At 40.7% G+C, this 24,981-nt stretch overlaps 2 protein-coding genes across 17 annotated transcripts in view; both read right to left on the minus strand.

Annotated features, from left to right (window-relative positions):
• The window catches only part of endouc (endonuclease, polyU-specific C), a 3,000-nt gene extending 550 nt beyond the window's left edge, over nt 1-2,450 (minus strand). Inside the window, exons 1-8 of the mRNA XM_020078695.2 lie at nt 2,311-2,450; nt 2,123-2,176; nt 1,932-2,031; nt 1,743-1,854; nt 1,527-1,648; nt 608-720; nt 321-471; nt 1-242 (exon numbers count right to left, since the gene is read on the minus strand). The exon at nt 1-242 is cut by the window's left edge and continues 550 nt beyond it. Coding sequence (XP_019934254.2) covers nt 1-242; nt 321-471; nt 608-720; nt 1,527-1,648; nt 1,743-1,854; nt 1,932-2,031; nt 2,123-2,176; nt 2,311-2,435 — 1,019 coding nt within the window. The 5' untranslated portion in view covers nt 2,436-2,450. The remainder of the gene's footprint in view (nt 243-320; nt 472-607; nt 721-1,526; nt 1,649-1,742; nt 1,855-1,931; nt 2,032-2,122; nt 2,177-2,310) is intronic.
• Nucleotides 2,451-3,290: 840 nt separating this feature from the next.
• ppfibp1b (PPFIA binding protein 1b) lies at nt 3,291-24,948 on the minus strand. 16 transcript variants are annotated; one of them, XM_069527789.1, is made up of 28 exons: nt 24,405-24,632; nt 18,250-18,331; nt 17,695-17,900; nt 16,672-16,761; nt 16,420-16,533; nt 15,687-15,818; nt 14,736-14,828; nt 13,996-14,088; nt 13,051-13,162; nt 12,831-12,875; nt 11,241-11,302; nt 11,059-11,143; nt 9,871-9,995; nt 9,434-9,531; nt 8,871-8,940; nt 8,526-8,700; nt 8,091-8,123; nt 7,345-7,486; nt 6,962-7,093; nt 6,579-6,729; nt 6,342-6,453; nt 6,021-6,109; nt 5,636-5,758; nt 5,421-5,546; nt 5,149-5,337; nt 4,714-4,878; nt 4,499-4,564; nt 3,291-4,410 (listed from the first exon to the last, which is right to left on the minus strand). In XM_069527789.1, the coding sequence occupies exons 2-28, from the start codon at nt 18,311-18,313 to the stop codon at nt 4,327-4,329; spliced, it is 2,976 nt and encodes a 991-aa protein (XP_069383890.1). In that variant the 5' UTR covers nt 18,314-18,331; nt 24,405-24,632; the 3' UTR covers nt 3,291-4,326. The 16 variants fall into 16 exon arrangements, with proteins under 16 accessions (XP_069383890.1, XP_069383888.1, XP_019934421.1 ...); XM_069527787.1 differs by having other exon boundaries at nt 15,678-15,818; XM_020078862.2 differs by lacking the exon at nt 13,996-14,088 and having other exon boundaries at nt 24,405-24,948.
• Nucleotides 24,949-24,981: the final 33 nt, after the last annotated feature.

Below are 24,981 nucleotides of genomic sequence, written 5' to 3' on the forward strand. Positions count from 1 at the left end.
CTGCTGAGCAGTTTGGGATACGCTGTGCCGAGGGAGCGTCCGTGTCTGATGACCACCAGCTCCATCTGACACTGGTCGATGTTGACCAGCACCGTGGTGCTCCTCTCTGTGTTCATGAGGAAGATGACGGTGAAGAGGGCCATCTCAAACTCAGGGCTTGTCCCGATGAAGGCACTGCCCACAGGCTTCACTATACTGTGCCAGCTGAACTGGAGGTTGAGAACGTGGTCGTCTTGATCGGGCTGTGGACAGAAACATTTTAAAAACAACAGATTGTGTTGTCATGTAAAACATTTTGCTGGATGAACTGTTGTACTTACTAAGTCATTATGCCTGGCTTTGTATCCTTTGTAGTCCAAGTGGCTGTTTTTTTCTTGCAGGTAGAACTGGATCCAGTTGTGGAACCCAACGATTTCTGTTCCAGATTTAGTTTCTCCAACAAACACATGCTCGAATCCACTGGAGTCCAGGCTGATGCAGGTTTAAGTTTTAATAAACCGCACAAAATACAATATGAATTAAATGATTATTACTTTTCCTCACACACTAATTTAATGATGAATAAAAATGAATAGACCGTCTGTAACGGGCTGTTTCAGTATCTCACCCTGTGTTCCTCTGTCTGTGGTAAAGGTTGAACCAGATCAATTTCAGTTGATTCTTAAACAGCCTCGAGTCAGAGTTGGACTTTCCTTTACTCACCAGGTACTGATGAGCTCGCTGTGGAGAAATCACATCACGTCAGTGCAACAAAACTCAGGAACTTTCACAGAAGGAAGAACCGATCACGCAAAAAGAGAGAAAAAGGTTTGGTTTGAAATTTTGAATTTACAACAGTCATTTTAACTATACATCTTTTAATGGCAGGTAAAAGGTGTATGTTTTTTGGATTAAAAGAATCTCACTGTTATAAACTTATGACAAACAGGTTTTAAGGATGCATTCACCTTTGTTGAAAAAGTTACTCCATGCATGAGGAATAGACTTAAACTCATTAAGAAAATATAGATGGTAACAAATGTGAAACTAAAAGAAACATTTCCTTATTCCCACACACTGTGTATTTGCATTGTGAGGTGCCTCTATGTTGATATATCAATAAGCTTGACTGAGAGAAACCTAAACCTGTCCTGTGGAGAAAGAGTACAACAGCTTTTGTCCTCATGCAAACAACAGGCATCTGCTCCATCTAATCTAAAGCCTTTCTTTCAAAGTACTACATGTCCATATTTTTCCTGGAAGCCTCTTTGGGGAGAGTGTTGAGGCCAACGCAGCATTCCACAGCTGCAGCCAGATGTTTTAGATGTTCTTCTCTCTCTAACATGTGTTCAGTGACAACTCTCACTGTAGTTCAGCTCCCACAAAATGTGGCAAAACAAAAAACTAGGAAGAGTTGGTGGGAAACAAAACAACTGTTTATGGTATTGTACATTATCTTCTTAGTTTGAGAGACATGGAAAACAAATGAGGAGTAGAGAATGTTTGTTGCTTGTTAGATGCAACTAGTTATAACTTGTCAAATGCACCTTCATGACTGCTGTCTGCAAGACGGCATCCAGGAAGAGATTAATCTCCCTCTGCTCCTCTGTTGTGACTCGTTCGGTCACGCCTGTGGCCCGCTCGTAGTTATCCAACAGTTTCATGAACCCTGCAGGCACAGAAATCATATTTATTGCAGTGAGGTCTGCGAATGAGCTGCATTTTTAACATCAGAGAGTGAGACCACTTCTGTTTGAACTTACTGGAGGTGGTGGTGGCGTTCTGCAATTTAATCTCATTGACGTTGGAGAACAAGGGCTGTGAGGCGTGATCCTGAACAACATTGCTGCCCTGGCTCACAAAACTGGCTCTGCCCTGGACAGTTCGAACACAACATCACCCTTAGAAAAACAGAAGTGTGAGTGTTGTGTGAGTGAGAGTGTGTAGTGTACCTGAACATCTATTGTGTAGTCTACTCCAGGCGTCAAACGATTCACATCCAACGTCCACAGCTCATTGAAAAGGTTGGATAGTTCCTGATTGACAGCTGGTCTGTTACAGACAGAGATACAGAACAGACAGCTGACAAATAAAACAGGATCCACACAGATACTGAAGAGACATTGTTTTTAGTTTACTGTACCTTGATGCATTCAGACCGCTGAGAAACACTGCAAGGAACAGGACTCCACAAAACCTTTAGACATGTGACACATGTTAGACACAGATAGTAAAAGTTAGATTTTGGCAAACCTGAGCTAAATTGAACTTGTTCACAGAGAATAGATTAAATTTCAAAGTAATATAAGCATCAAAAATGAAAATACATACATTGTAGACATGATAGCTGTTGCACGCTTCCTCTCCCTCAGCTCAGACTGTCTCAGACAACTCACTTTGTTTCTCTGTGGGTTTTTCTCCAACAAACACTTGGACCATGTCCATTCACTGCGCATGAGCGAATCTGGACAAGCTGAGGTCCACTCACTTTAAGTTAACAGACACCAGAGGGCGCTTTGTCATAAGGATACAGTTTTTCTCAAATGAATCCAGACAGGTCTGTAAATTCTAAAAGGCAGTGCTCACAACTTTCATTCATGAACATAAATACACATGTATTTATTTTTATATTGTTTACACGCTATACACTAGATCATCCAAGCAGGATGTGGATAACTTATTTATTGTTGATCTCTGGCATGGTCGTGTGTTTCTGTGCCTGTTTCTTATATAAGTCCACATCTTTAATTAGTATTTAATTTAGCACAGATCTAAATCATCTTATTGTTCAGAGCTTTATTCATATTATTAAATTGTGCTCACATGCTGTATGAGTTAATACAAGAGAAGACTTTTGCCCCTTGAACAGGCTTAATATAGAACCACCCTCACAAAGACTGGCCCATCTAACGACGGAACACAAATGTTTTATAGTGGACAGGAAGTAGGGGTCAAGATTGTAAATATTTTATCTAATCAATGCGTTTGAGATGTTTTGTCTATCGTCATGTTGATTAGATAGAACCTCTCTAGGTGAGATGAGTCAGTCAACTCATACATTATGTTACTGTAAAAAAGTGACTCTGAGATAAAGGCTGATGATATAAAATGATCAGTTAAGTGTAAGTAGCTCTAGGCTTTCTGTTGTGTGCTGCTTGATTATTCTTCCCTCCTCCCTGGACCTAGAGGTTGTATTATGCAGATTTCTCCAAACACTATCTAAACAGAGCAATGATTGAAATACTAGTATCAGACCTTTTAATTATGTCTTATACATAGTGTGCGTGTGTATGAAAGAATCCAGACATATATGGGCTGCTTAATTCTTTAATGGCCTTGTTTTGTAGGACAAAGAAACTTTCCCCCGGCTCCCACTGTGCTCATTCACAACTTGATTTGACAATGAGGAAAATCCCAATTGATTTAAATAACTTTATTGATCCTACTCTTGATCTAAACGTACAAAACAACTAAACAAAAATTACCCCACACAATTTTTGTTCTTAGGTATGACCGAGGGTTCCTTTACAACATTATTATTGAGACATTATCTCATGTCACAATATGACTTTTTCCAAAAATAACTGAGAGCCAACAGGTTTCCATTAAAATCAGTTTGTGGTTCTAATAAAATAGACAAACTTGTGTATAAATGTGATGGATTTCAATACCATGCAATGATATTCATTTGTACAATGTGATATGTATCGGTGCAAATGCATGCAGAGTATTACTGTTGAGTGAAAACCTGTTTCCAGAGGAAGAAACTTTATAAGACAATTATTAATTAATTAATTAGTAGGTTTTAGTTCTGTAGAAAACATAGCAGCTGTTTCAGAATCATTACTTTACGCTTACGTCTAAAAACGGGGAAAATCTACTCAGCATATTACTTCTATTAAGTTCACCTCTTTTTCCCCAAAATTTCTACAGTCAGAAATTTAGAAGACATATATTAAATCTATATGTGCATAGTCTAGAAGTCATCTTTCTGCTGGTTGACACTTTAGTTTGTCATAAAAAGAAAGATGCCAGCACATAACAGAGTACAAAATATCTCCAGAAACCAGCTGGCAGGCAAGCAGTGGTGTTGCCCTACATGTTCCCTCCATCATCACACGACAGTAAAGGAGACAAAGTTCAAGAGTGATAGTAGCGACTGGTCTCTAAGTTTAACAAATCCATTATCTAAAAACTAAAAAATAGAAGTACACTAATACTTTTGGCTCATCTCTGAATGTAACACTAAAATGAAATGTGGGAGCGTTGCTGGGCCTTTGTGTGGCTGGAGAGGGTTGGCACAGAGTTTCATTCACAGCAGGACCAGGTCTCACGGTGTCGACAGCCTCATGCGTTGGAGTCCTCGTCTGTTACACTGGTGTTCGGGGAATTCGAAACCTCTTTGAAGAATTCATCATCTTTCAGCATGCTCTGGTAAAATCCAGGACAAAAAAAAAATTTACTTCACAGCCAAAATATTAAAAATATAATGGTGTCAATGAGAAATGTAGATTCTCACCGTCAGGTTTTGAATTTCCTCAGAGAAAGCTCCAATCTGTCTCACAGTTCCCTCAGAGTCCTCCATCTAAGAAAAAGAGAAGCAGCTTTAAAAAAAACATAATTGATACTTCCAAGCAACACTGGTGAAAACACAGAGGAAAGAAACACGAAATATCATTAAAAATGTGTGTTTTTTAGTGAGCGATTGTTAAATGTTAAAATAATTTAACTCACCTGTTCCAGCCTGTCAAGGTCGTCCTCATAGATTTGGAGCTCGTAGCCTTTCTGGAAGCTTCTTCCCTTTGGCATCTCCACGTCCATCGGACACACATACTCCTCGCTGTCCTCCTGCTTCTTCTTCCTCAGACTGCCAAAGCTACCAAACGACAGCTTCTTCGGCTGGTATAAAAAAAGAGAGAGAAGACAAACACACATCTTATTTAGCTGCATTTACTGTAGTTCTATTTTTATGTTACCGACTTTTTTAATTTATTATAATGTCAGATTTTTTCTTATTGTGTGTGATTAAATGATGAGTTACTCAAGACATCAAATGTCGATAGTTTTCTTTGAGGTTTTACTGATATCTAACAAGTCCAGACTTTCTGTGTAGTCCAGGTACAAGCAGGACTGGGGGACGAACAGTATCCTCAGTATCACATGTGCTACCTTGACCTTGGTGGTGGCAGTGAGCAGAGTGTAGTCTGGGTTTTCAAGACACTCCTGTTTGAGCTGTTGGGCCTCAGAGCCAATGAGCAGGTTGAAATGTGTGGCGAGGTGGCGACGCAGCAGAGTCTTGTTTGGGGGGATGTTCAGCAGCAGCGCCATGGTCTCCACGTTGTACCGCGGCTCCAAAACCTGAGGAGAAGGACAATGTGTGAGGAGTGGGGGTATTTGTGGAGTCTGTAATCTCAGGGACACAGAACAACGGACTCTCTTACCATCAGGCCACCGTGCACACCACTGCCTCTCAGGTTGGGAGCATATTCAGCAAGATCCACAGACCGCAGCCACTCCATCACCCTGTGGTTGGTCCACTGTGAAATCTCTGCTGGAGAGATGTTGTTCTACATACAGGAAGTGGAGACAAAAGATGAAATCATCGAAACTAAGAGTTTATTTAAATGTCGCTATTATTACAGCACGCTGCTAAAACCTCATCAGATGGCCGACGACGCAAACAGTTGGGCTCATAGTTGTTGAGTCGGAGCACTTGTATAGCTCTCTTGATGCTGAGGTGATGCAGGACACTTCCCACCTTCAGAGAAAGCAGGTCATCCTGAGGAACAAAGTAAGACGTCAGTGATACAGTCATATTTAAACACTTACAGTTGAGCTAACAAATCCATTGAGTGTCATTAAATAACATAAGAAATGATAGATTGAACCGAGCCAGAGGCTTCATTTTGGTCACAAGTATCACAGAGGGTGAGACTGTCTCCGCTGGAGCTCAGACTCTAATGAGAAATGACACTGGAGTTGTCAGACCCACTTATCTGCAGGGTCTGTGGAGGAAGCGCATGTCTCTTGCCAACACTTACCACAGTCATGTAGTGCAGCATGCGGCCGTCCACTCTCCCCTCATCAAACTGGGTCTTATACTGAGGCAGACCAATGTCATCAAGCCACCCTGAGAGAAGGAGGAGTTTCATTAGATAGAAGTCCAGACAGTCTAATCCTTAGTCTACACTATTGCAGATATGTTTAGAAAAGATGTTTTCCCCCTTTAAAAAAAAAATCCCAATCCAGACAAGAACACAAAAACACCTAAAATTGTTCAAACAAGCATGTCGGGCCAGTGGGTGGTGATACATCAGGCTTATTTAACAGTAGAAAATGTTTGACTAGCAGCGATTTCTCACTCGTCACCCAGTTGTAGTCCAGCTTTCCCTTATTGTCCTCCTCCTCTGAGCCGAGGGCCTGCAGAGCCAGCTGCAGCTTCTTTCTGTGCAGCGGATGTTTGATGCCCAGCTCCTAGAACACCCACAAGTAGACAAGTGAGGACGATGCATCCCAGGGTGCTTCAGCACAGTCCAACAACAATAATACTTTGCCTGCCAGCTTTGGTAAACGTATTAATTTTTTCTGCCTGGTCTCACCCTCTCCAGGTCGTGTTGTGAAGCCTGTAGCAGCGTCTGTCCAGAGGAGATCCAAACACGAGCCATGTTCACATAAAGACCCAGACCCTGCTCCTGCAGCCAGTTACACACCTGATCCTTTGACCAGCGTGCAAAGGGAGCATCAACATCACTGAGAAAAACAGAGGATAGAAAAACAATAAACTTTCACAACGTATGCAGCCACACTCGGGTCAAAACATAAAATGATTAAATTGTGAGATATTACACGTTTTGTTATCCTGACAGAGTGCTTTGTCCATCGTCCCTGTATTAGCTCTATACTGTATTTCATTGTACACCAGATTGAAAACAAAGAAACTGCATTCCATGTCTTATTATTCAGGCTGAATGCACAGACTCACTTGTTGACTTGCTGGAGGTCACGTGACCAACCCAGTCTGGGTCCCGCCGTGGCTCGCACACCACCCCGCTTGAACTCACCCTCTGGTAAGTTGTCATCCAGGGTAAATGTGGTCGACTGACTTCTTTTTAACCTTAAAAATATGTTTTGATATTAAAAACACTTACACAAATTAAACTAAATCCATAGTCAGACAGCAGTAGGACTAATAAAGGATTATCTTATCTGCTCACTTTTTATATTTTTAGCTGATATGAAAGAATATCATCTACATCCATGATTCTGACGGCATTTAAATTGTTAAAAAAGTATTTTTTTGACTTAGTAATAAGAAGATTAGTAGTGAGTTACTTGGTTGAAGTCTTCATGTCATTTTCTACTCACTTGCCAAATAGTTTCTTTATTCCTTTTGATTTTTTCTTGCTCTCTGGGGTCGTAGGGAGCGTATGGGTACTGTCACTGTTAGTGGACCTCTGCGACAGCCCGGCCAGATCCAGATGGTCAGTGCCCTGTCGCTCTGTTTCAGCTACACAAACAAATTCCCACAGAACACCATCAGCATCAGTGTGGGAAACATACACAGATCAGTGGAGACAGAGCTGCTGCACTGGGCCAGAAAACACTCCTAAACAAAGACAGACTGAGAGGTCAGAGGAATGGGCATTGAAGAAATGTCCTGTCTAACAGTACATGCATTAGATAATGTCTGACTGAGTCTGGAATAATAAAGTTTTATTTCATTAGGTGTAAAAGAAATTAGTTTTGTTTTAGATTTTTAGTTTGGGTTTTTAAATCCAAATAAACCATTATGGTTGATAATCACATAATCGTAACTTGAATTTGCTTAAGGAATAAAACAGGGTGTAAACAAATACATGCAGGCAAACAGGCAAACCAACATACACAATAGGCTGAATGTTGGACACTCAACATGTGTGCAACGGTGGGTAGTGACGGGGGTGTGGTTGTTAAAGCGCTGCAGCTACTGAAACGTGATATGATAAAAAGATGTCAGTTGATGAATGATTTAAGAAAAGGCAAAGACGTATAGTCATGTAGGATATATTAAGTAGTTTCCTTTGCTTGGAAAACTACTGCAACCCTACAATGACCCAAGGTCAATACTGTACCTAGCATAGGCGCACTCGCACTCCGGCTGCGGTCTTCATGTGTTACAAAGCACACACAACACACGACAGGGTCCAACAGAAAAAGAACAAGACAAGAGGGCAGATATAATTGAAATGATAACAGGATTGGGAAGGCGGAAAAAAACAGACATACATGTGTACAGTTCACACACACACACAAAACAAATACACAGGACGAAGGACACACGACAGCACAGAAACAGACTTCCATAATTAAATGGGGACCACAGGTTGTGTGGGCTGCAAATTATGGTCCATAAAGTGTACACCATGGGTGTGGCTTGAGAAAATAAAAGTTGTGCTGGGTTAAAAGAAAAATCTTCAAGAAAATCCCACTGTGTCATAAACAGTCATCTCCACAGCTCACTCCATATCACACACAAGTCTTTATCCAGCTATATGCTATGATTTTACCAAGGTTCGGAGTGCTGCCTGACTTTTTGCCACCGCGGATCTTGAAGAAACCTTTTCCAAAAGATGAACGAGCCTTTCTCGAGCCAAAGCTGTCGTCCTCTGCGGTGGCGGGCAAAGTGGCCGAGGGACCCAAAGGTGGCTTTTCACTCATCTTACTGTTTTCTTCACTTGGGCTCTGAAAGAAGGAAAAATATTACTTATATACAGCATCATCATAGTTGAAAACTATAGGGCAGTGGAATTTGTTTAAATGATATCATATGAACATTTGTCTGAAATATGATTATATATATTTTTTTTTTTCACAAAGGACTTTTTTCCACATATTACTGTTTTTGGTTTTACCTTTTCGTTGTTGCCCTTATCGCTCTTATCCAGCTGTTCCTGGCTGCTCGTCTTTGTGGTATCTTGGTTACTGAAATGACAAACCACCAGAATCAACACTTCATGTTATTGAAGTTGAGATAAACCTGTGTTACGTGGTCATTAGAAACAAGAGTGTGGTGATACAGGACATGAACTGCTGTTACAGACATTGTTCTCATGTGTCAAGTATAGAGGGTAACAGTTCCTCAAGCTTCGTACGACTGCAGCCAATGGCCAGAGTAGAGACAAGAGTACACTACTGTGTGTAATGTGCTGCTCTCAGAACAAATGTGACATGTTTATACATAATATAAAACAATATGTATTAACAGTGTAAAAAAGTTAAATCCCTGTTTCTTTTATAAGTTTAAAAACTACACTGAAAGATTCTCAAATTGCACACATCAGGTACACATTGGGAATTTCATTGATTCATGTTCATTCATGGTTATAAGTAGTGGAACAGTTACAATGTTCAGTATCTACTGAAAGATCCCTGCCTAAGAGTAAAGCATAGAATTTGAGTGGGTTTCATATTTTACCTCTCTATGTCTGTTGTTGTGAACTCAGATACTCGTTCTGGGTCTGAGGGGCTCGGTGTAGGTGAAGACTCTTCACTCAATCCGTTTAGACTTTCCAGCTGAACACAGATCAGAATGAGAAAAGAGGACAGGCAAAATTAGACTACTTAAAGCTCAGAGTCTTAACACATGGTGGTAGAAATATACAAACACAACTACTGGACTGACAGGAGATGTTATTTTAATAATTGGACCTCAAGCCCTTCAACACTCATTTCACAAGTGTGAAATTTACAGGAGTTAATGATGTTTTTCAGACCACTTCAGTTTTATGTGATGTGAAGAAGCTCGAGGGCAAGAAAGGTGCAGAGCGGTAATTAATTAATTAAAAAACATTAGGATTTACTTTTTACTTGGACTGGCGTTAGTCACACTTCATCATATGATGATGTACAAACCTCATCCGGACTCTTCCTTTTCAGTTGCTGAACATCTGTAACTTCATGCTTTTCTGGTTCCAAAGACATGTTTGTTAGGAACGCAAGGGAAGCATCACCAACATACTCGTTCTCTTTGGTTTTCTCTGGAGAGGAGAACAGATAAGAGACAACTGAAAGCATTGACTTGTAAAATAAGAATCATTCATCAACCCCTCCCAGAACTCAAGAGCAAACAGGTTAGCTGAGCTCTTATATATCTATATAGTTTGTGCTTCATCAACTCTAATTAAGTGTAACCACACTTTTGAACATTTAGTTCTCTCTCACCATGGTAACTAAGAGCAAGTGTGTGTCTGTGTGTGTTGTGAGATAGAGCTGCAGAGTGCATCATAGACAAATGAGATTAAATATTCAAGACATCTTTTACGTAGCAATAATAAATATTCAAGACATCTTTTACGTAGCAATAATAAATATTCAAGACATCTTTTACGTAGCAATAATAAATAACAAATATATATGTTTTTAATTTCTTCATTAACAAGAGCCCAACTGATTAGTCAGCGCTCATCGATAAGATGGTCTTTCATAATTTAGCTCTGGCAACCTGTTTAATACTAGATTTCTGTATCCATCCCAACACAAAGTAGATTGTATAAACCAGTGTAACAGCAAACAGTCAGCTCAGAGAAATACAAATACACCCACAGGAAAACAAGCAAGCAAATAGATAAAAGGGTTGTTTGACAGCTGATGTAAGAGGATTCTATATAACACACCAACAATGGCAGTTTTCATATTGTTCTTACTCTTAACTTCACAGATTTGGCATACATTTGACAAAAATAAAAAATGATCCTGAGGTAAATGAATGATTACTTTCATATTATGCATACATTCGATCTGTGGTAACACCTAAACTGCTGACCTACTTTAGTCACCAACATTAAAAGGGTCAGTGTGTAGGATTTAGTGACATCTAGTGATGAAGTTGCATGTTGCAGCTGGATAGCCCTCACCTCACCCTCCCCTTCAACACATGGAGAACCATGGGGGAGGACCTAATGGTAGCCTTCAGTTGTGTTTAGTTTGTCTAGTCTGGGCTACTGTAGAAAACATTGTGGCCTCCATAGAGAGGACCCCCTCCTGATGTAAATATAAAGTATTTAAATCTAAAAATATGATCATTCATGGACTGAGTCTCACCTTTTTTCCCCTGTACTGACATCACCATGTCTTGAACTTTCTTGTACCGTATCAGCGATTGTTTTAGTTCCTCAATCTTACGATCCTGCAGAGAAAAAACAATTTAAACACACAATGAGGAAGTGTTGAGGAAGAGTTTAATCGTTTCATTTGTTAGTAAGTCACAAACTTTTCAAATGTACCTTCTCTTCATTGGCTGCCATCAATGATTCAACTGCCTTTTTCATTCTCTGCACTTCCACATCTATTCAGGGAAACACAGGGATTACAGACGAAGAACTGTTGTGCTCAGTGTTTGAGGAGGGTGAGAAGTGGAGATAGATAAAAAGCCTGAACACACAAAGTGAAACTGAAAGATTCAGACCAAACTGGCTGTAATATTCCAGTAACATCACTTTGTTTTTTCTTTACAAGACTCTTTAAAACATCCTTGTGTGAGCAGGTAAACACATTTCGCTTGTAGAGCATTTTCACTTTTCCGAACACACACTCTGCCACAAAGCTCAGTGACGATAGACCCTCCACATTCAGTGAGTTGGGAATGAAAGTCTCATTTACAACCAGAAAAAGAATGAAGAAACTAATTTTCTTTATACAACCTCACCTGCTGAGTTTCTACTTATATGTGAATATATAACTGACCAAATTAATGTTACTAATACGAATAATAATATTAATGGAAAAATTGGTCAATCTATGTTTATTTGAATCCTGGTATTTTGAATTTGAATGCCAAATATGAGATATATCACACAAATAATTCTAAAGAGGTAACTGACACACTATCATTATTAATAGTTTCTTAAACTTTATATGTTTTGATAATATTGTTGTAAATTATTTTGGTCATGATAATTAACTGAAAATGGATGCATGTCGCCACATTCTTTTAGCAGTGTGAACTTAAATGTGTCCTCAAAATTTAAGTTCACATATATATATATATATATATATATTTGGTTTTACTTATATAGTAGCATTTTGTAGTTTGGCTTTTTGGATAAAAGCGTCAGCTAAATGTAACTAATGTCCTGGGTCGCATTGAAAGACCGCCTACTGTGCTGCCATCCTCCGAGTTTCATATTCCCAAATTCTGGTTTATCTGTGACGGCCGTTCAAAATATCTATAATAAATGATGATTGACATCTAACTGTTGATGCATGTTAATATCCGGGCCACTCTTAGCGACGGAATGTGTGCACTGAGGGAAAAATAAAATTGCTCTACTTGGGTGAAGGGTCACTGACGGGGGAAGGTGCAGACATGAAGACAACACTGATTAACAAAGATCCTGTCACACAGCACTGCACATGACAGCAACATCAAAGGTTAGCAGAGCACACACTGGTTGATGGTGTGAGCGAACAGAGGAGGTTGGGACAGATACCGAGCGGATGGTACAGATGATTATTATTGGAGGACATGAGGAGGGAGGATGAGTGAGCAGCCTGAATAGTTATGACAAACAACAGTTCATTCCTCATTCCTGTTGAAAACAGAGAAGCAGACATTTCTTGTTGCTGTTGGGCTGGACACTAAAAACACACCGATAACACACCGGCTTTTGAAGGACCTTTGATTTGTTCAGGTCAAAATGAGAAAAATAAAAGTTTAACAGAGGTGTGGGTCTCCATGGTCAGGTATTAGCACTCTGATGAGTTATAATGGACAAGCAGAGTTCACATGGCTCATGCTCGTTCATGCATACAGGGGTTGCAATGGGTGCAGTAATTAAGTGCAATGATAAACACAAACATAAAACCCCCCTTACGTTTCTCTTTCAGCCTCTTTCTAAGAGTTTCATCTGGATGAGACACTAAACAGGACAAAGAATTATGAAACAAACTGGTTGGTTGCAGATCCTGTTTTCTGCTTTGCTACAAATACACAGAATTGACCACTGAACCATATTAACATTAAGTTGAATATGTGAGGTTAAACATCATGCATATTTATTTTCAGACAGGCTTAGGGATCATGGACACTCCCACCTCTCTCTGAGGGATCTGCACTGCTCATGGCTTTGAAGCCTGTCTCATCCTGCAGTCTCCTCATCTCTCCGTCTTTGCCCTCCAGCTGCCGTCTCAGTATGGCGAGCTCCTCCTGTCCCAACAGAAGACAACAGTTAGGACATTTCCTCCACCACCTCCCCCACCACACTACAAACAAACCACAACACAAGGATTCACAGATGATGATGACGTGGTGTACAAACAGGCAGGCCACACCTGCTCTGCGTGTGTGTGTGTGTGCGTGTGTGAGGTGCAGGGAAAGCATGTGTCTGGGAGGGTTGAGGTAACGACAAATACAAAAAAATACAAGGTTAATTGACCGGAACAGGAATCAAGCATGGAGATAAATTAGGTTGTAAAGAGATTTTAATGAAGGATCAGAAATCATTGGGGTGAGTGTAAAGAAATTAAAGTTTGGGGGTAAGAAAAGCAAAATTAAGGTATAGCTGGTATAGCTACCATCATTAAAAAGTTAATGATTGAACTGGTTACTTGTTAAAGAAGAATTAAAGAGGAACTGGCTGTACTTATCTATTCATTTAACTGTATGGCACAGTTCAGTAAATTAGGTTATTTAATTTTTTGATAAATATAACATGTCTAAAGAGCTTTTCTAATCTTGACCACTCAAAGCTTTGTACACTAAACGTTACATTCACACACTCATTCATACAGTGCTTCTATATGCAGCACTTTTTTGACCACACATACTTCACACACTGACAGTGCAGCCGTTGAGGGTTCAGGTTCTTGCCCGAGGACACTTTGGCATGCAATATGACATCATACTGCCTAAAAGAGTGAAAAGAAAACTACTGCATAGCAGATTTAAGGATTTTCCTTCTCAAAAATAAAAACAGAACAGGAGCCAAAGGGAGAGGTCAAAACCATAATCATATGGCAAGCATCCTGAGAAAAGCCAACCTTCATAGCCTGGAGTTTGTTCTCCTTCCTCTGTTTCTCATACTGCATCTGGCCCATTTTGATTTTCAGGCTAGAAAGCTTGGCCATTAGCGACTAAGCAGTAGAGAGAAAAACCAGGGAAGAAAGAGGAGATAGGGGAGCAGGAAGTGAAAGATAAGTGGTCAAGAAGGTAGAATACCTGAGTTTCAAACCAAGATATTTAGAGTAAAAAGTACATTTAAAAATGGACATTGTTGATCGACAGTCAAAAGTAAATGGTTAGCTACTGCAAAAGTACAGTTCACCTTTTAAGTAATAATTAACAAATAATAACTCGTTCAGTAAACAAGGGATCCGACAGATCCAATGGGGTCATCTCAATCATATATAACTTAATACAGTGCCTTTAAAACTGCCACCAGATTCTGTGAACAGGAACTTCATTAATAAAAAGAGTAAAATCTTACTGGGAGCAGTTATCAGAAGCTGTTTCTGAATGTTAAACACATAATAGATAATCCAGTATTAATCCAGGAGGGAGAACATGGTGGTATGAATGATTTTCTCCAGATCACAAAAGTGTTAAGCCAGGATTTTACAGGATATGAAAGAAAGTGGCATCTTCTAGTTATAGCAGTTAACTGTCCCAACTGCACTACAGAGGAAGTTTGTTAAACAGAAGACGACGGCTCCTGGAGATAAATAAACAACCAGGAAAGTATACAATGGTAGCCATTTTATAGCAACACTAAGAAACTCACCTTTGTTGATTTAAGTTTCTTTTCGAAAAGTAGTTTTTCACTCTCCATATCTGTCAATCTGTACCGCAGTTCGTTAATTTCAAGAATTAAATCCTGAAAGAAGAGAAAGTGCATATACAGAAAGGTTAACTAACACCTTAAACTCATATTTCTACCCATCAGATGTTTATATGTAAATATATATGTGCAAGTGGTAAATAACATACATTTACAGATGATAGCGCAGATGCCCTTACTCTTTTATGTTTGTTTAGTTCAAATTGTATTTAAATCAGCCTGATATATAGTATGACTCACAGAATGTGCTGTATGAACCAACTACGTTTAAATAGGGACTGAATTCCTTCAAATGGCAGATGCTACAAATCGGCAGCAGTGACAGAATTCCAGGAAGCAGCTTGTGAAGAAGAGGCGATGTGTGTTCTGTGTAGTGAAAGATGGACATTAAGTTTTTGCTCCTCTGCGGAGGAGTGGCTAAAACAATATCATGATGTGTTTGAAAGTTTTCTGCATGGTTTAGCTGGGAGCAGTGCCCCCCCCCCCCACATCTCTACTGAACATAAGATTGATTTTGAAATGCTGTAAAGCTTTTGACTCTACTTCAAATAAAGTCAGCAACATCTGTAATGATTCAGACTCATCTTTAATAGCGACTAAAACAGCAGGAGTATTTCTCTTGGTTAGTGGGGTGAACATTAATGTTTCTTTTTCTGATGACTTCTTACTCAGTGCAGCTGTTTTGAGACGAACAGTAAAATCAGATGTTCCTCTCCCACACAGGTGTAAGACAACATGAATGGGTGTTTGTTTGGTGGGTGTTTGTTTGGTGTGTGTGTGTGTGTGTATGTGTGTGTGTGTGTGTGTGTGTGTGTGTGTGTGTGTGTGTGTGTGTGTGAACAAAAGGAACAAGCAGACACAAAGGATTCCTGTTCCAAGAATTACCTCACATACCTCACTGTCCCTAAATCTGTCATCAAAGTTCACTCTGTTCTTCTCAATACTATTCAGCTTCAGCTTCAGGTTGGACACTTCAGATATCAGCTCAAGCTTCTGGGTCTCTAGAGAGGTTCTGCACAGAAGCTCCTACAATGATAAATAAAGACTGTTACTTAAAGAAATCTTGTAAAATGGACTCCATTTAAATTGCCCTTGTAGTCTAAAGTGCTTTTGTATGGAGTACTTTGTCTATTACACTTCCCGGAGGCAGGGGATTAAAACCTGACTCTTCTGGTTGTGGACGACTCGCTCTTCCTCCTAAGCCACAGCCGACCACATCGCTTCCATGTTATCATTAATGGCAGATCACATCATACTGGCTATATGGGTGGTTTTTGTAAATATTTAGAATAGCACTATGGGTGAATGTGATGATAACATGTGCAAATGTCACTAAAGCATTGTGTATAGCCTTGTCTACAGTATAATGATGATGAACAAAAATACAAGGGCTCAGTGCTTTGAGCTGAAGGAAGACATGGACATGATCTTAATAGCTGACAACAAACGAGAAACCCCCGCTACGACAAACACTGGCACACATCAACAGACTATTACACCTCAAACGCAGCAAGTGATAAACAGAAAAGCTTAAAGTCAATGTCCCGGCCACACACTTGCAAATCTTTCCCAACTGGGTGACTCCTGAACTGTATTTTATATGAAATACATGCGTACAGACACACACCTGTTGCAGCATCTCCTCTGTGGCGTTGAGTTTCTCCCTGTGCTCCTCCAAACACAAGTCCAAATCCCGAATCTTCTCTCCCTGAGCTTCCACCTGGTCTGTCAGCACACTCACCTGCATGGAATCAAGCCAGTACTCCTTTTTTATTTTTTTTAAACAAACATTAACAGGTCTGTGTTGTAAAAGTAGACACGTGAGATTTGAGTTCTTTTGACATAAAGTTAAAACTGGTTTATATTTCTAGATGGGTACCTGAAGCACCAGGGACTCCTTATCACTTTCAAGCCGGGAAAGCCTTTCCTGGTAGTGGTCACCATTACCCAGAGAGACATGTCCATTGGACTGCAGGGACAGACGAAACATGGATTACACTAAGAATCATAAGAGGTGATTTTAGTTTCAGACATGGGCGAATTGTGTCTATAAGTTACTTAATTCTGCTGTTTTTAAAAAGGTTTCAGTGAAATGATCTCAGATGAAATGTTTCACATCAAAGTGCGACATGTTACACTGCTTTACTCTGCTCAAACAAAACCTTACATGGCTGAGAAGAAGGCTCACATTCACTTTGCTGCACACAGAGTGAGTTACAGCATTACACAAAAACTCTGGCATTTATCTGGCCTACAGCCCATCACTCCACAAAACAACACTCTGGTTCCCAAGAGGCTGGCGTGTTACTTGCAGCACACTGGCTGTGACATTGACAACACCAGCATTTCATGTTACAGCCCCAGGAAACTGAGCAGAAAGGGACAGTCGTGTTTTCACTTAGCAAACAAGTCCTTTTTTTCTTAGACACAGGATTGTTTGCCCACGTTTGTCTCCATTCATGGAGTTTTAATGGAGGACACACAGTGAGCTTATCAAGCAGCAAACCAGATGTGCTAAACCTTGTTTGGAGCACATCCTGTTCCATTATCTCAGACAAAACTTCTTCCCTGATTGCACAACTTTTCTAACAACAACAAGTGTTTCTTCATTCAATCATATCAAAGGTGTAATAAAGAAAGAGCTTATATTATCAGCACATACAGTGTGGAGCCACTTTCAAGATGTTAAAAGCAACAGTCCTATATTTTACACCTTCATTAACCAGTTATGTGAAATCTGCCCTGAGGACAAAACAAGAAATATTGATGTGATATGCAAAATGTGCATTTTCTTCAGTTCAGAAACCTCGATAGTGGTGCCAGTTTCATTACTAAATTCAGTCAATGACACTAGCACTGTTATGAGTCACATGGAAGTATCCTTGACATGTGAGCCTCTCACCAGTTGACCATGGAGCCACTCGACCAGACTGTCAGCTGTGGAGTCAGGGATCTGGCAGCGTAGATTCTCCCTTTCCTCTGTGTCCATCATCTCCAGGACGCTTCTCAGGTCTTCCAGAAGGTGAAGTGCCCGCAGGCTGCCCATGAAGGGGGAGGTGGGCGACTGGCAGTCGAACATCCCGTTGGAGTAGTCCAGAGCCTTGGAACCTGAGGGGGAGCACAACAGAAGAAAATGTAATATTAAGAGGAGCTAAAATCAAAAGAAAGATAAAGATGCAGAGTCTTGTACTTCACTCTGTAATTATATAAAAAGAAGAGAATGGACCATTATGTAGCTCAGGTTCTCAGTGATTAAGGTACATTGTAAATATTCATTGTGCCAAACAAGGGCCATGAATTGAACCACTTTTGTGTGTATTGATAATAATATTTCAAACCATGAAAAAACAGCAAAGTATCTTTTATCACTGTTTACTCAACCTAAGAGTTGTTGTTTTCAGCTCTAACAGAACAGATATAAACTGAATTACATTTAACTGCTTGAATGAAATGTTACCTGCTATAATACCATCCATCTGCTCCAGGGCAGCTGCCAACATGTCGCTGGCATCAGCCATCATCTTCAATCACTGATAAATCTGGACAGAGACAATTAAACTAAAAATCAGCTGAAGCAGTGCATTTAAATTACATTTGATTTATTAATAAAACTTGTTATGTGTGCAAAGCAATAACACAAAAAGAAAATAGGGACATGAAGGAATTTAAAATCAAAACACCTTTCTTTATTGTGACTACAAACCCAGTAGTGTGATGCACTAATAATAGTTTAGTCTATGGAACAACAAGTCACAGTGTGCTCAGGATGTAACTATCAACAGTGTAGGAAGAGGACTAATCCTGCAAACCTGTTACCACTGTTTAGCTTTCTAGGCTAAAAAGTGCAGTGATGTTGGCATTAAGCATGTCATTACAAAAGGTTCCCGCCCAAGAATTAGATTACAACTGCAGTACATCTTAAGCAACCCTCTATGTCTAAAAACGGACTGCGCCCAGTATAACAGCATGTTTGTGAGACGGGTTTGTCTGCATAAAAAAGGATAAGCTGAGCTCTCCGTAAGAAAGGCCTTCCATCTAAATGGTCACATGATAACCAGGGTACGTGTTCTGCTGAGTTGTTCTACCCTCTTGTGCTGCAGAGATCTTATGTAATTTCTGTCAGAGTAAGACTGATGAATAATGTATTTCAGAATATCAATCAGTCCATTTACATTTAATATCGGAAACAAAGAATGTCGTGCCAATGGGACACTGGAGGGTCTGTTTGGAGCTCAGTGGAGATACATTTTAGTGTCCCAGTGTTGGACGTCTGCCCAAACAGCACAGCAGTTCCTTTCTCTGTGGGTGTTTAATCAAAAGGCACAACACACACAGACGCACATGAACACACAGTTCTCCACACTGCTTTTAAATGGATAGAGATCCAGCTTTATTATCATTAAGATGGCTCCTCATCATATCTCTGTTTCTTCTTTACACTGAACCTAACATGGCACTTCAGAATCAGATGTGAGAGGTGTAACAAATGGTTGTCCCTTTCATGCAGATGTTGATTCAGCTCTGTGACTAACTTCCCAGCCTGCAAAATGGCAGAAGATCAATCAACACCATCCCATGTTTGCACCATTTGCTTGAGACTCTAGCTTTAATTACGGTAACCCTAACCCATGTGTTAACCTTCATGTAAACCTAACCTTACCCACAACTTAAACGTATCTTCACCTTAAAATGTAATGACTTACATTATTGGGAAGTTGCGTTTTGTCCATAAATAAAACCTAGACCCCACACACACGCATTACGCACACACCTTTTCCTTTAATCAGCTGCCTCCCATCCTGGGAGTGGCCATCACCGGGACATAGGACCATTTTCGAACTTTGTAGAAACCACCCACAGACCATACACTGTTATTTCAGCATTCCTGTGGTCACACTTTCCGTTATGTGTAAAATAAGCATGCACTAAAACATAAGAATCGTCACAACGCACAGCGGGCCATGGAGAGATGAGAGGGACCAGCAGGCCATCAGTCAGCTCCATAATAAAATGCTCAGTGGTTTCTGGATGTGGGTAAGAATACTTCTCTCCGGCTGCCTAAAGTAAATGTCTGTCCCATTTACCAAATGGGAAAAGCAAATATATACCATGGCATTTAAAAAGGCCCAACAGTATACAGAACAATTACTGCCAACTTCGGTAAAATGTACAAGATTTACTGAGTCAATTCAAAAGGTGACATTTAAAGAATCGGGTTTTGAGGGAATTTGAAAATGTCATGTCCACTGAATTGTGAAATACCTACAATCAGCAGTGACATCTTTTAGAAAGACATGCAACGTTAGACAGAGGCAGAAGGAGAACAAGAAAAATGTGAACTAAATTTCTTGAGCACAAATATTGTATGAATAGAAAAATAGAACTGAGATAAACAGTTATTTTCATTGTTGATTATTTTATTGGTATTGTTTAATCTGCTGAATATTTTCTCAATAATCCCCCCCCCCCCCCCATTATGCTTGAAGTCAAATTAAGAAATAATTAGCAACTTGCTTGAAAACTTAATTTGACAAATGAATGGCCACCTATTATTTTCCTGTTAACTGACTAATTGATTAATCAACAGAATAACAAATTCGACTGAAACCTTGTAATGGTTTAATTTTTCCGAAGACTGACAATTTTAATTCAAACATGAACAGCAGATTAAGAACAGACTTTCATTACTGTGGCATCTTGAATCAATTTATCAATAGCAGTAGTGGATCATTGGAAAAAGAGAATCAGGAAGAGGCTCAACTACAGCCAACTCACCGCCCTCTAGAGTCAACAGCAGAGTTCCAGAGTTCGAATGAGCGTTCGCACCACTCCAAACGAACCATCCGTGGAAGCAGACCAGGATTTGTTTAAAGCGGACCATATAGCACCAGTGTGAATGCAGCCTAAAGAGCCTCGATTGTGATGACTCAAGTTGGAGCATAGGCCTGGAGGGCATCCCCCTTAAAAAACCAGATTTTCTCTTACATGAGAAAGGCAAATGGTAAGGTTAACACATGGCTTTTAGAAAACCTCCTTCAAACACCCCAGCCAAGACCAGACATGCTGCATGGAAAACTTGCTGTCCATGTGTGCTACAGCTTAAGTCGGTGTTGAGACCCTGTCTGTGCACTGGATGAAGCCATAGAAGTGTCGTGCAAAAAGAACGCGTAATTACAGAGGAGTGCACCGTGTCAGGAGCTGGGACGCCTCCATGGCATGTGAATCAAAAAGGTAAACAAAAGAGAGTTGTAGAGCGAGAAGAGAAAAAATATTACATTTCGAAGAAGAGCAACTAATTCTCATGTGAGCTGCTGGAACCAGTAAACACTTGACATTGTGCTTCAAAGAGGTTTGAAATTATTAATCAATTATAGTTGCAGATTTATTTTCTATCAGTCAACTTTTGGACTAACATTTTTAGCTCTTTTGAAGAATCGAGGATGATGAGATCTGTACCTGTGTTGGCTCGTAGCTGAAATATGACCTCCATCTGTACAAGCCAACTATCAGAGGAGACATCTCAAAAATCACAACAAGCACGCATCACTCTCAAAAACAAAGTGTCACTGTCTGCCCTACTATGAGCACCACTCACACCAACCATAGGACACATAGAGAGGCCTATTGTTCATGTATCAGGGTATTTTGACTGAAAGACAAAAGACAGAGAAAAAAAAAACCGCAAAGCTACAGTCTGCACAACACTACAGCACCTGCCTGCCTGCAGCCCGTCTTCAGACCCAAAGGACCACAAAGCAAAACATTCAGAAAGCAATCTTGCCCTTTGGTGAAAACAGCCATATAATTCATAGAGACATGCAGAGAATAATGAGCACAAGAGAGGAGAGTGGAGCGCTATAATGGCTTTTCAGATCCATCAGCTTCGGTCCCTTCAGGCAGGACTACGTAACCCATCCTCACTGGACACAGAGAGGGCTCTCGCACACACATGAAACAGGAAAACAAAGACTCAGAGCCACTTGTCTCTGAGGGGAAAAAGTGTTTACAGCAGTCATGCATCTGGCTTTAACAGCCTGCATTAAGGCTGGTTACTCTGGTGGTAAAACGGCCCGGGGAGACAGGAATTTACAATTCAGACATAAATCTTACAGCACTTTCCTTTAGTTTTGCTATTTTTATCCAGATTACAAAGATAAATCTGTGACAGTTTCTGTGGATATGAGGGGATTGATCCAAGCCCCACCACATAATGACACTTTCCGTGTTTTGAGTCATGCAGGCCTTGGCTTAGTCTTTACCTTCACGCAAAGTTTCCATGAACGAAATGCCTAATTCTGGCTTGCATACCTCATCCTGTTCTACCTCACACAGTGAATGCTCTATTCTCACTGACAAACCTCAGAGTAGCGCGTAAGATCAGCTTCTGTGGGTGTATTCTGGCACTGACCACAGTGGTGTGTACAACACAGGATGCTTATAATAATTTTATTATGAGCACAATGCCAGCTACAGATTAATCTCATGACAGGGCTAATGTTATTGTCTCCCAGTATTAGGGTGCATGAAATGTGTCCAGTGATGCCCTGACACAGTGGAGGCATTCATCAGCTGCCTGCAGGTCACTGCTCTGGAATAACCTGCAGCTATTTCCAACCTGGGAAAGCAGGCAGAATACACCATCACCAATTTTACACAACGCAACAATGTGGTCTAACATTAACAGAAATATGATCGTGAATCTCAGCATTTTCTGAATCTTTAGACAAACTGGAACTAAAAATAAAGAGGCACATGGGGGTGATGTAATGTAAACACGCTGAAGGAAAGATGGAAATTGAGTTTCTGAGTTAAAGAGCCTCCATTCTCAAGTTTTTTCTGCCCGTACACACGTGCACAAGATCATAGAGATAATTTATGTTGGACAGCAGCACACATTCTTTTCACATTACTCACAACTGCAGTGCGTGTACCTTTACTTGATGTTGAACATTAAAGCAAAGAGCAATGAAAACGCTGCACAGTGCACACGCGGTGCAGAGGGTTGGGAAATGTTAACAGCTGAAGGTTTACACTGTTGTTTTCATTTGTGTACTTCTTGGCAACACTTTTCGTTTACTTGATTCAGGTTTGCAGTTCAGCTTCAACCTTTATCATCACACTTGTAACAGAAATTCCTTGCATTTTTTTTGCTGCAATCTAAGGAACAGGGGTTTTCCCTAAAATCTGAAGAATAATTAACCTTGTGGAGGAAACCCCCAGAGTTAAATCACACAGAGAGACATCTTCTAATGCCACAGCTCAAGAGCTCATCAAGTCCCAACTGCACAAAACAAACTGAAAACCATTTAAATGAGATATATATGGATGTAATTTAATGAGCCATTTGAAGTTTCACTGTACCGGCAGTGTGTACTTTAGACTTGCATGGCTTAATCTTTGAGAGAAGCATTTACTACTAGCAGGATCTCTCTCTCTCTCTCTCTCTCTCTCTCTATATATATATAGGGGTATATAGTGAGTACTTCTACAGGGTCTTTAACTTGAGAAAGTCTCTGGATTGCAGACAGTTCTGCAATGGTTGGAAACCATTTGGAGAAAGGGGAGAGTAAACCCTTTAAAGAGGTCAACAGGAGACCAATACAACAGCTGATCAAATTTCACACGTGGAAAAAAGAAAGAAATCTCCAGACACTAAAACACTACACTAGCTCACTTAATTTTACAGTGTAGTTCTGTTCACGTTGGGATAACACTTCATACTCTGCAGCTCCTAAACTAGAGCTGGGCCACATGTCCAAATATTATACTCATGATGTCACATTGGTCATTACACAATCTTTCCTGATAAATGTCAGGGCTCTTTCTTGAAGACTGGTCTTTGCTCGTGGGTGGATGTGGAGGTTTTAAATCTGTATTACAGAGAATAAAAAAAAAACACACACTTACACAAACACTGATTACATTGCTATTGATTCGATGGTATTTGTTTAGCACCAACACACACTGTCTCACGGGGGTTTACATAGTAACATTGAGAGCTAACAATATAATAGAAAAACCCATCAACAAGTGAGGACTTGCAGCAGGACCAGACTCAGGGTGGACAGACGTGCCTGGACCGGTAGTCGGGGCTGAGGAAAATAGGGGAGAGGAGGAATTTGATGGAAATGACCCTGAGACAAACCAAAGCTTCAGTTCGCTCGTCCAGCTCTGATCAGACCGGAGGAAGTAGAACAAGCAGCCTCGGGCTGTGGACGAACCTCTGGAGTCTGACTGACTTCTGCCACATGAGGACGTGAGACCATTCACTTCCACATCCAACTTTTATCACGAAGTTCAATCTCGATATAAGTTGACAGCAGCTTTTTTCTCAACGTGTTTTATAAAAACCTGATTCAAACTTGGGGATTTAACTACCGGTAACTTGTGGATACGATGGAAGCCCCCCCCCCCCCGGTCCCTGAAGGCATCCCGTTAGGACCCAGCACCGCGGGGAGGACCGTCAACACAACGTCAGCGTCGTGAGGGAAGAAATAAAAGATTTTAAAAGTGTTAAATCCTCCATCTGACGTCCTCAGGAGCCACAAGAGCTCCGTGTGTTCCGACTCCTGGACCCGGGTTAGTGGAAACAATCACGACGGAGTCACTCACCCGCAGCTCCGGTCGAAGAAACGGTCACGTTTCCGACAGTTCGCTTCGTTTTTCCCAGTTTCAAATCTCCACGGTGTCCGGTTCGTCGACTGCTCGGTGCCCGCCAGTGCTACGCTACCCCCCGGGCCGTCCACATCGCTACGCCATGATGTCGAAGTGACTGGGGGGGGGTTTGCTGGAAAAACTTCGGGACGTCACCGCTGGAAAATCCCGCCCTGCCGCCGCCTGGACTGGGCCCGGATCCTGGAGCGGCTGCTTTTATACGACCGGAGTCGTGGCGCGTTCACCGGAGCACGAGAACCATGGGACACGGGAGACTTTCCACTAGACAAAAACTAAAACCAGCGTCAAGGGCGACACACGAGCGTTACTTTAAAAACAGCAACTCTTTGTTTATCTGTTGACTCGTGTGGAACAAAACCGGAATAATCACAAACGCCAGTCGCTTCCTAATGTAGAACGATCGTATTAAAAGATAACGAGGGAGATTTATGATGTTTTTTGCTGAAACTCGAAATCACCAAAATTCCTCAAAGTCCGGGAGGTGCCAGCGTGTCAGTGTGAAACGAGCACAAGC

The sequence above is a fragment of the Paralichthys olivaceus genome, chromosome 7 (assembly GCF_024713975.1).
Source record: "Paralichthys olivaceus isolate ysfri-2021 chromosome 7, ASM2471397v2, whole genome shotgun sequence".
Classification (NCBI taxonomy): Eukaryota; Metazoa; Chordata; class Actinopteri; order Pleuronectiformes; family Paralichthyidae; genus Paralichthys; species Paralichthys olivaceus.

What these genes read in the sequence shown, in the direction of transcription:
- ppfibp1b (XM_069527787.1), bottom strand. Translation starts at nt 18,313, where the DNA reads ATGATGGCTGATGCCAGCGACATGTTGGCAGCTGCCCTGGAGCAGATG. An exon ending in GATGGATGGTATTATAGCAG is followed by an intron (nt 17,901 to 18,249) that starts GTAACATTTCAT and finishes GCTCCCCCTCAG; the next exon opens with GTTCCAAGGCTCTGGACTAC. An exon ending in ATAAGGGCAACAACGAAAAG is followed by an intron (nt 8,701 to 8,870) that starts GTAAAACCAAAA and finishes TCCTTCTTTCAG; the next exon opens with AGCCCAAGTGAAGAAAACAG.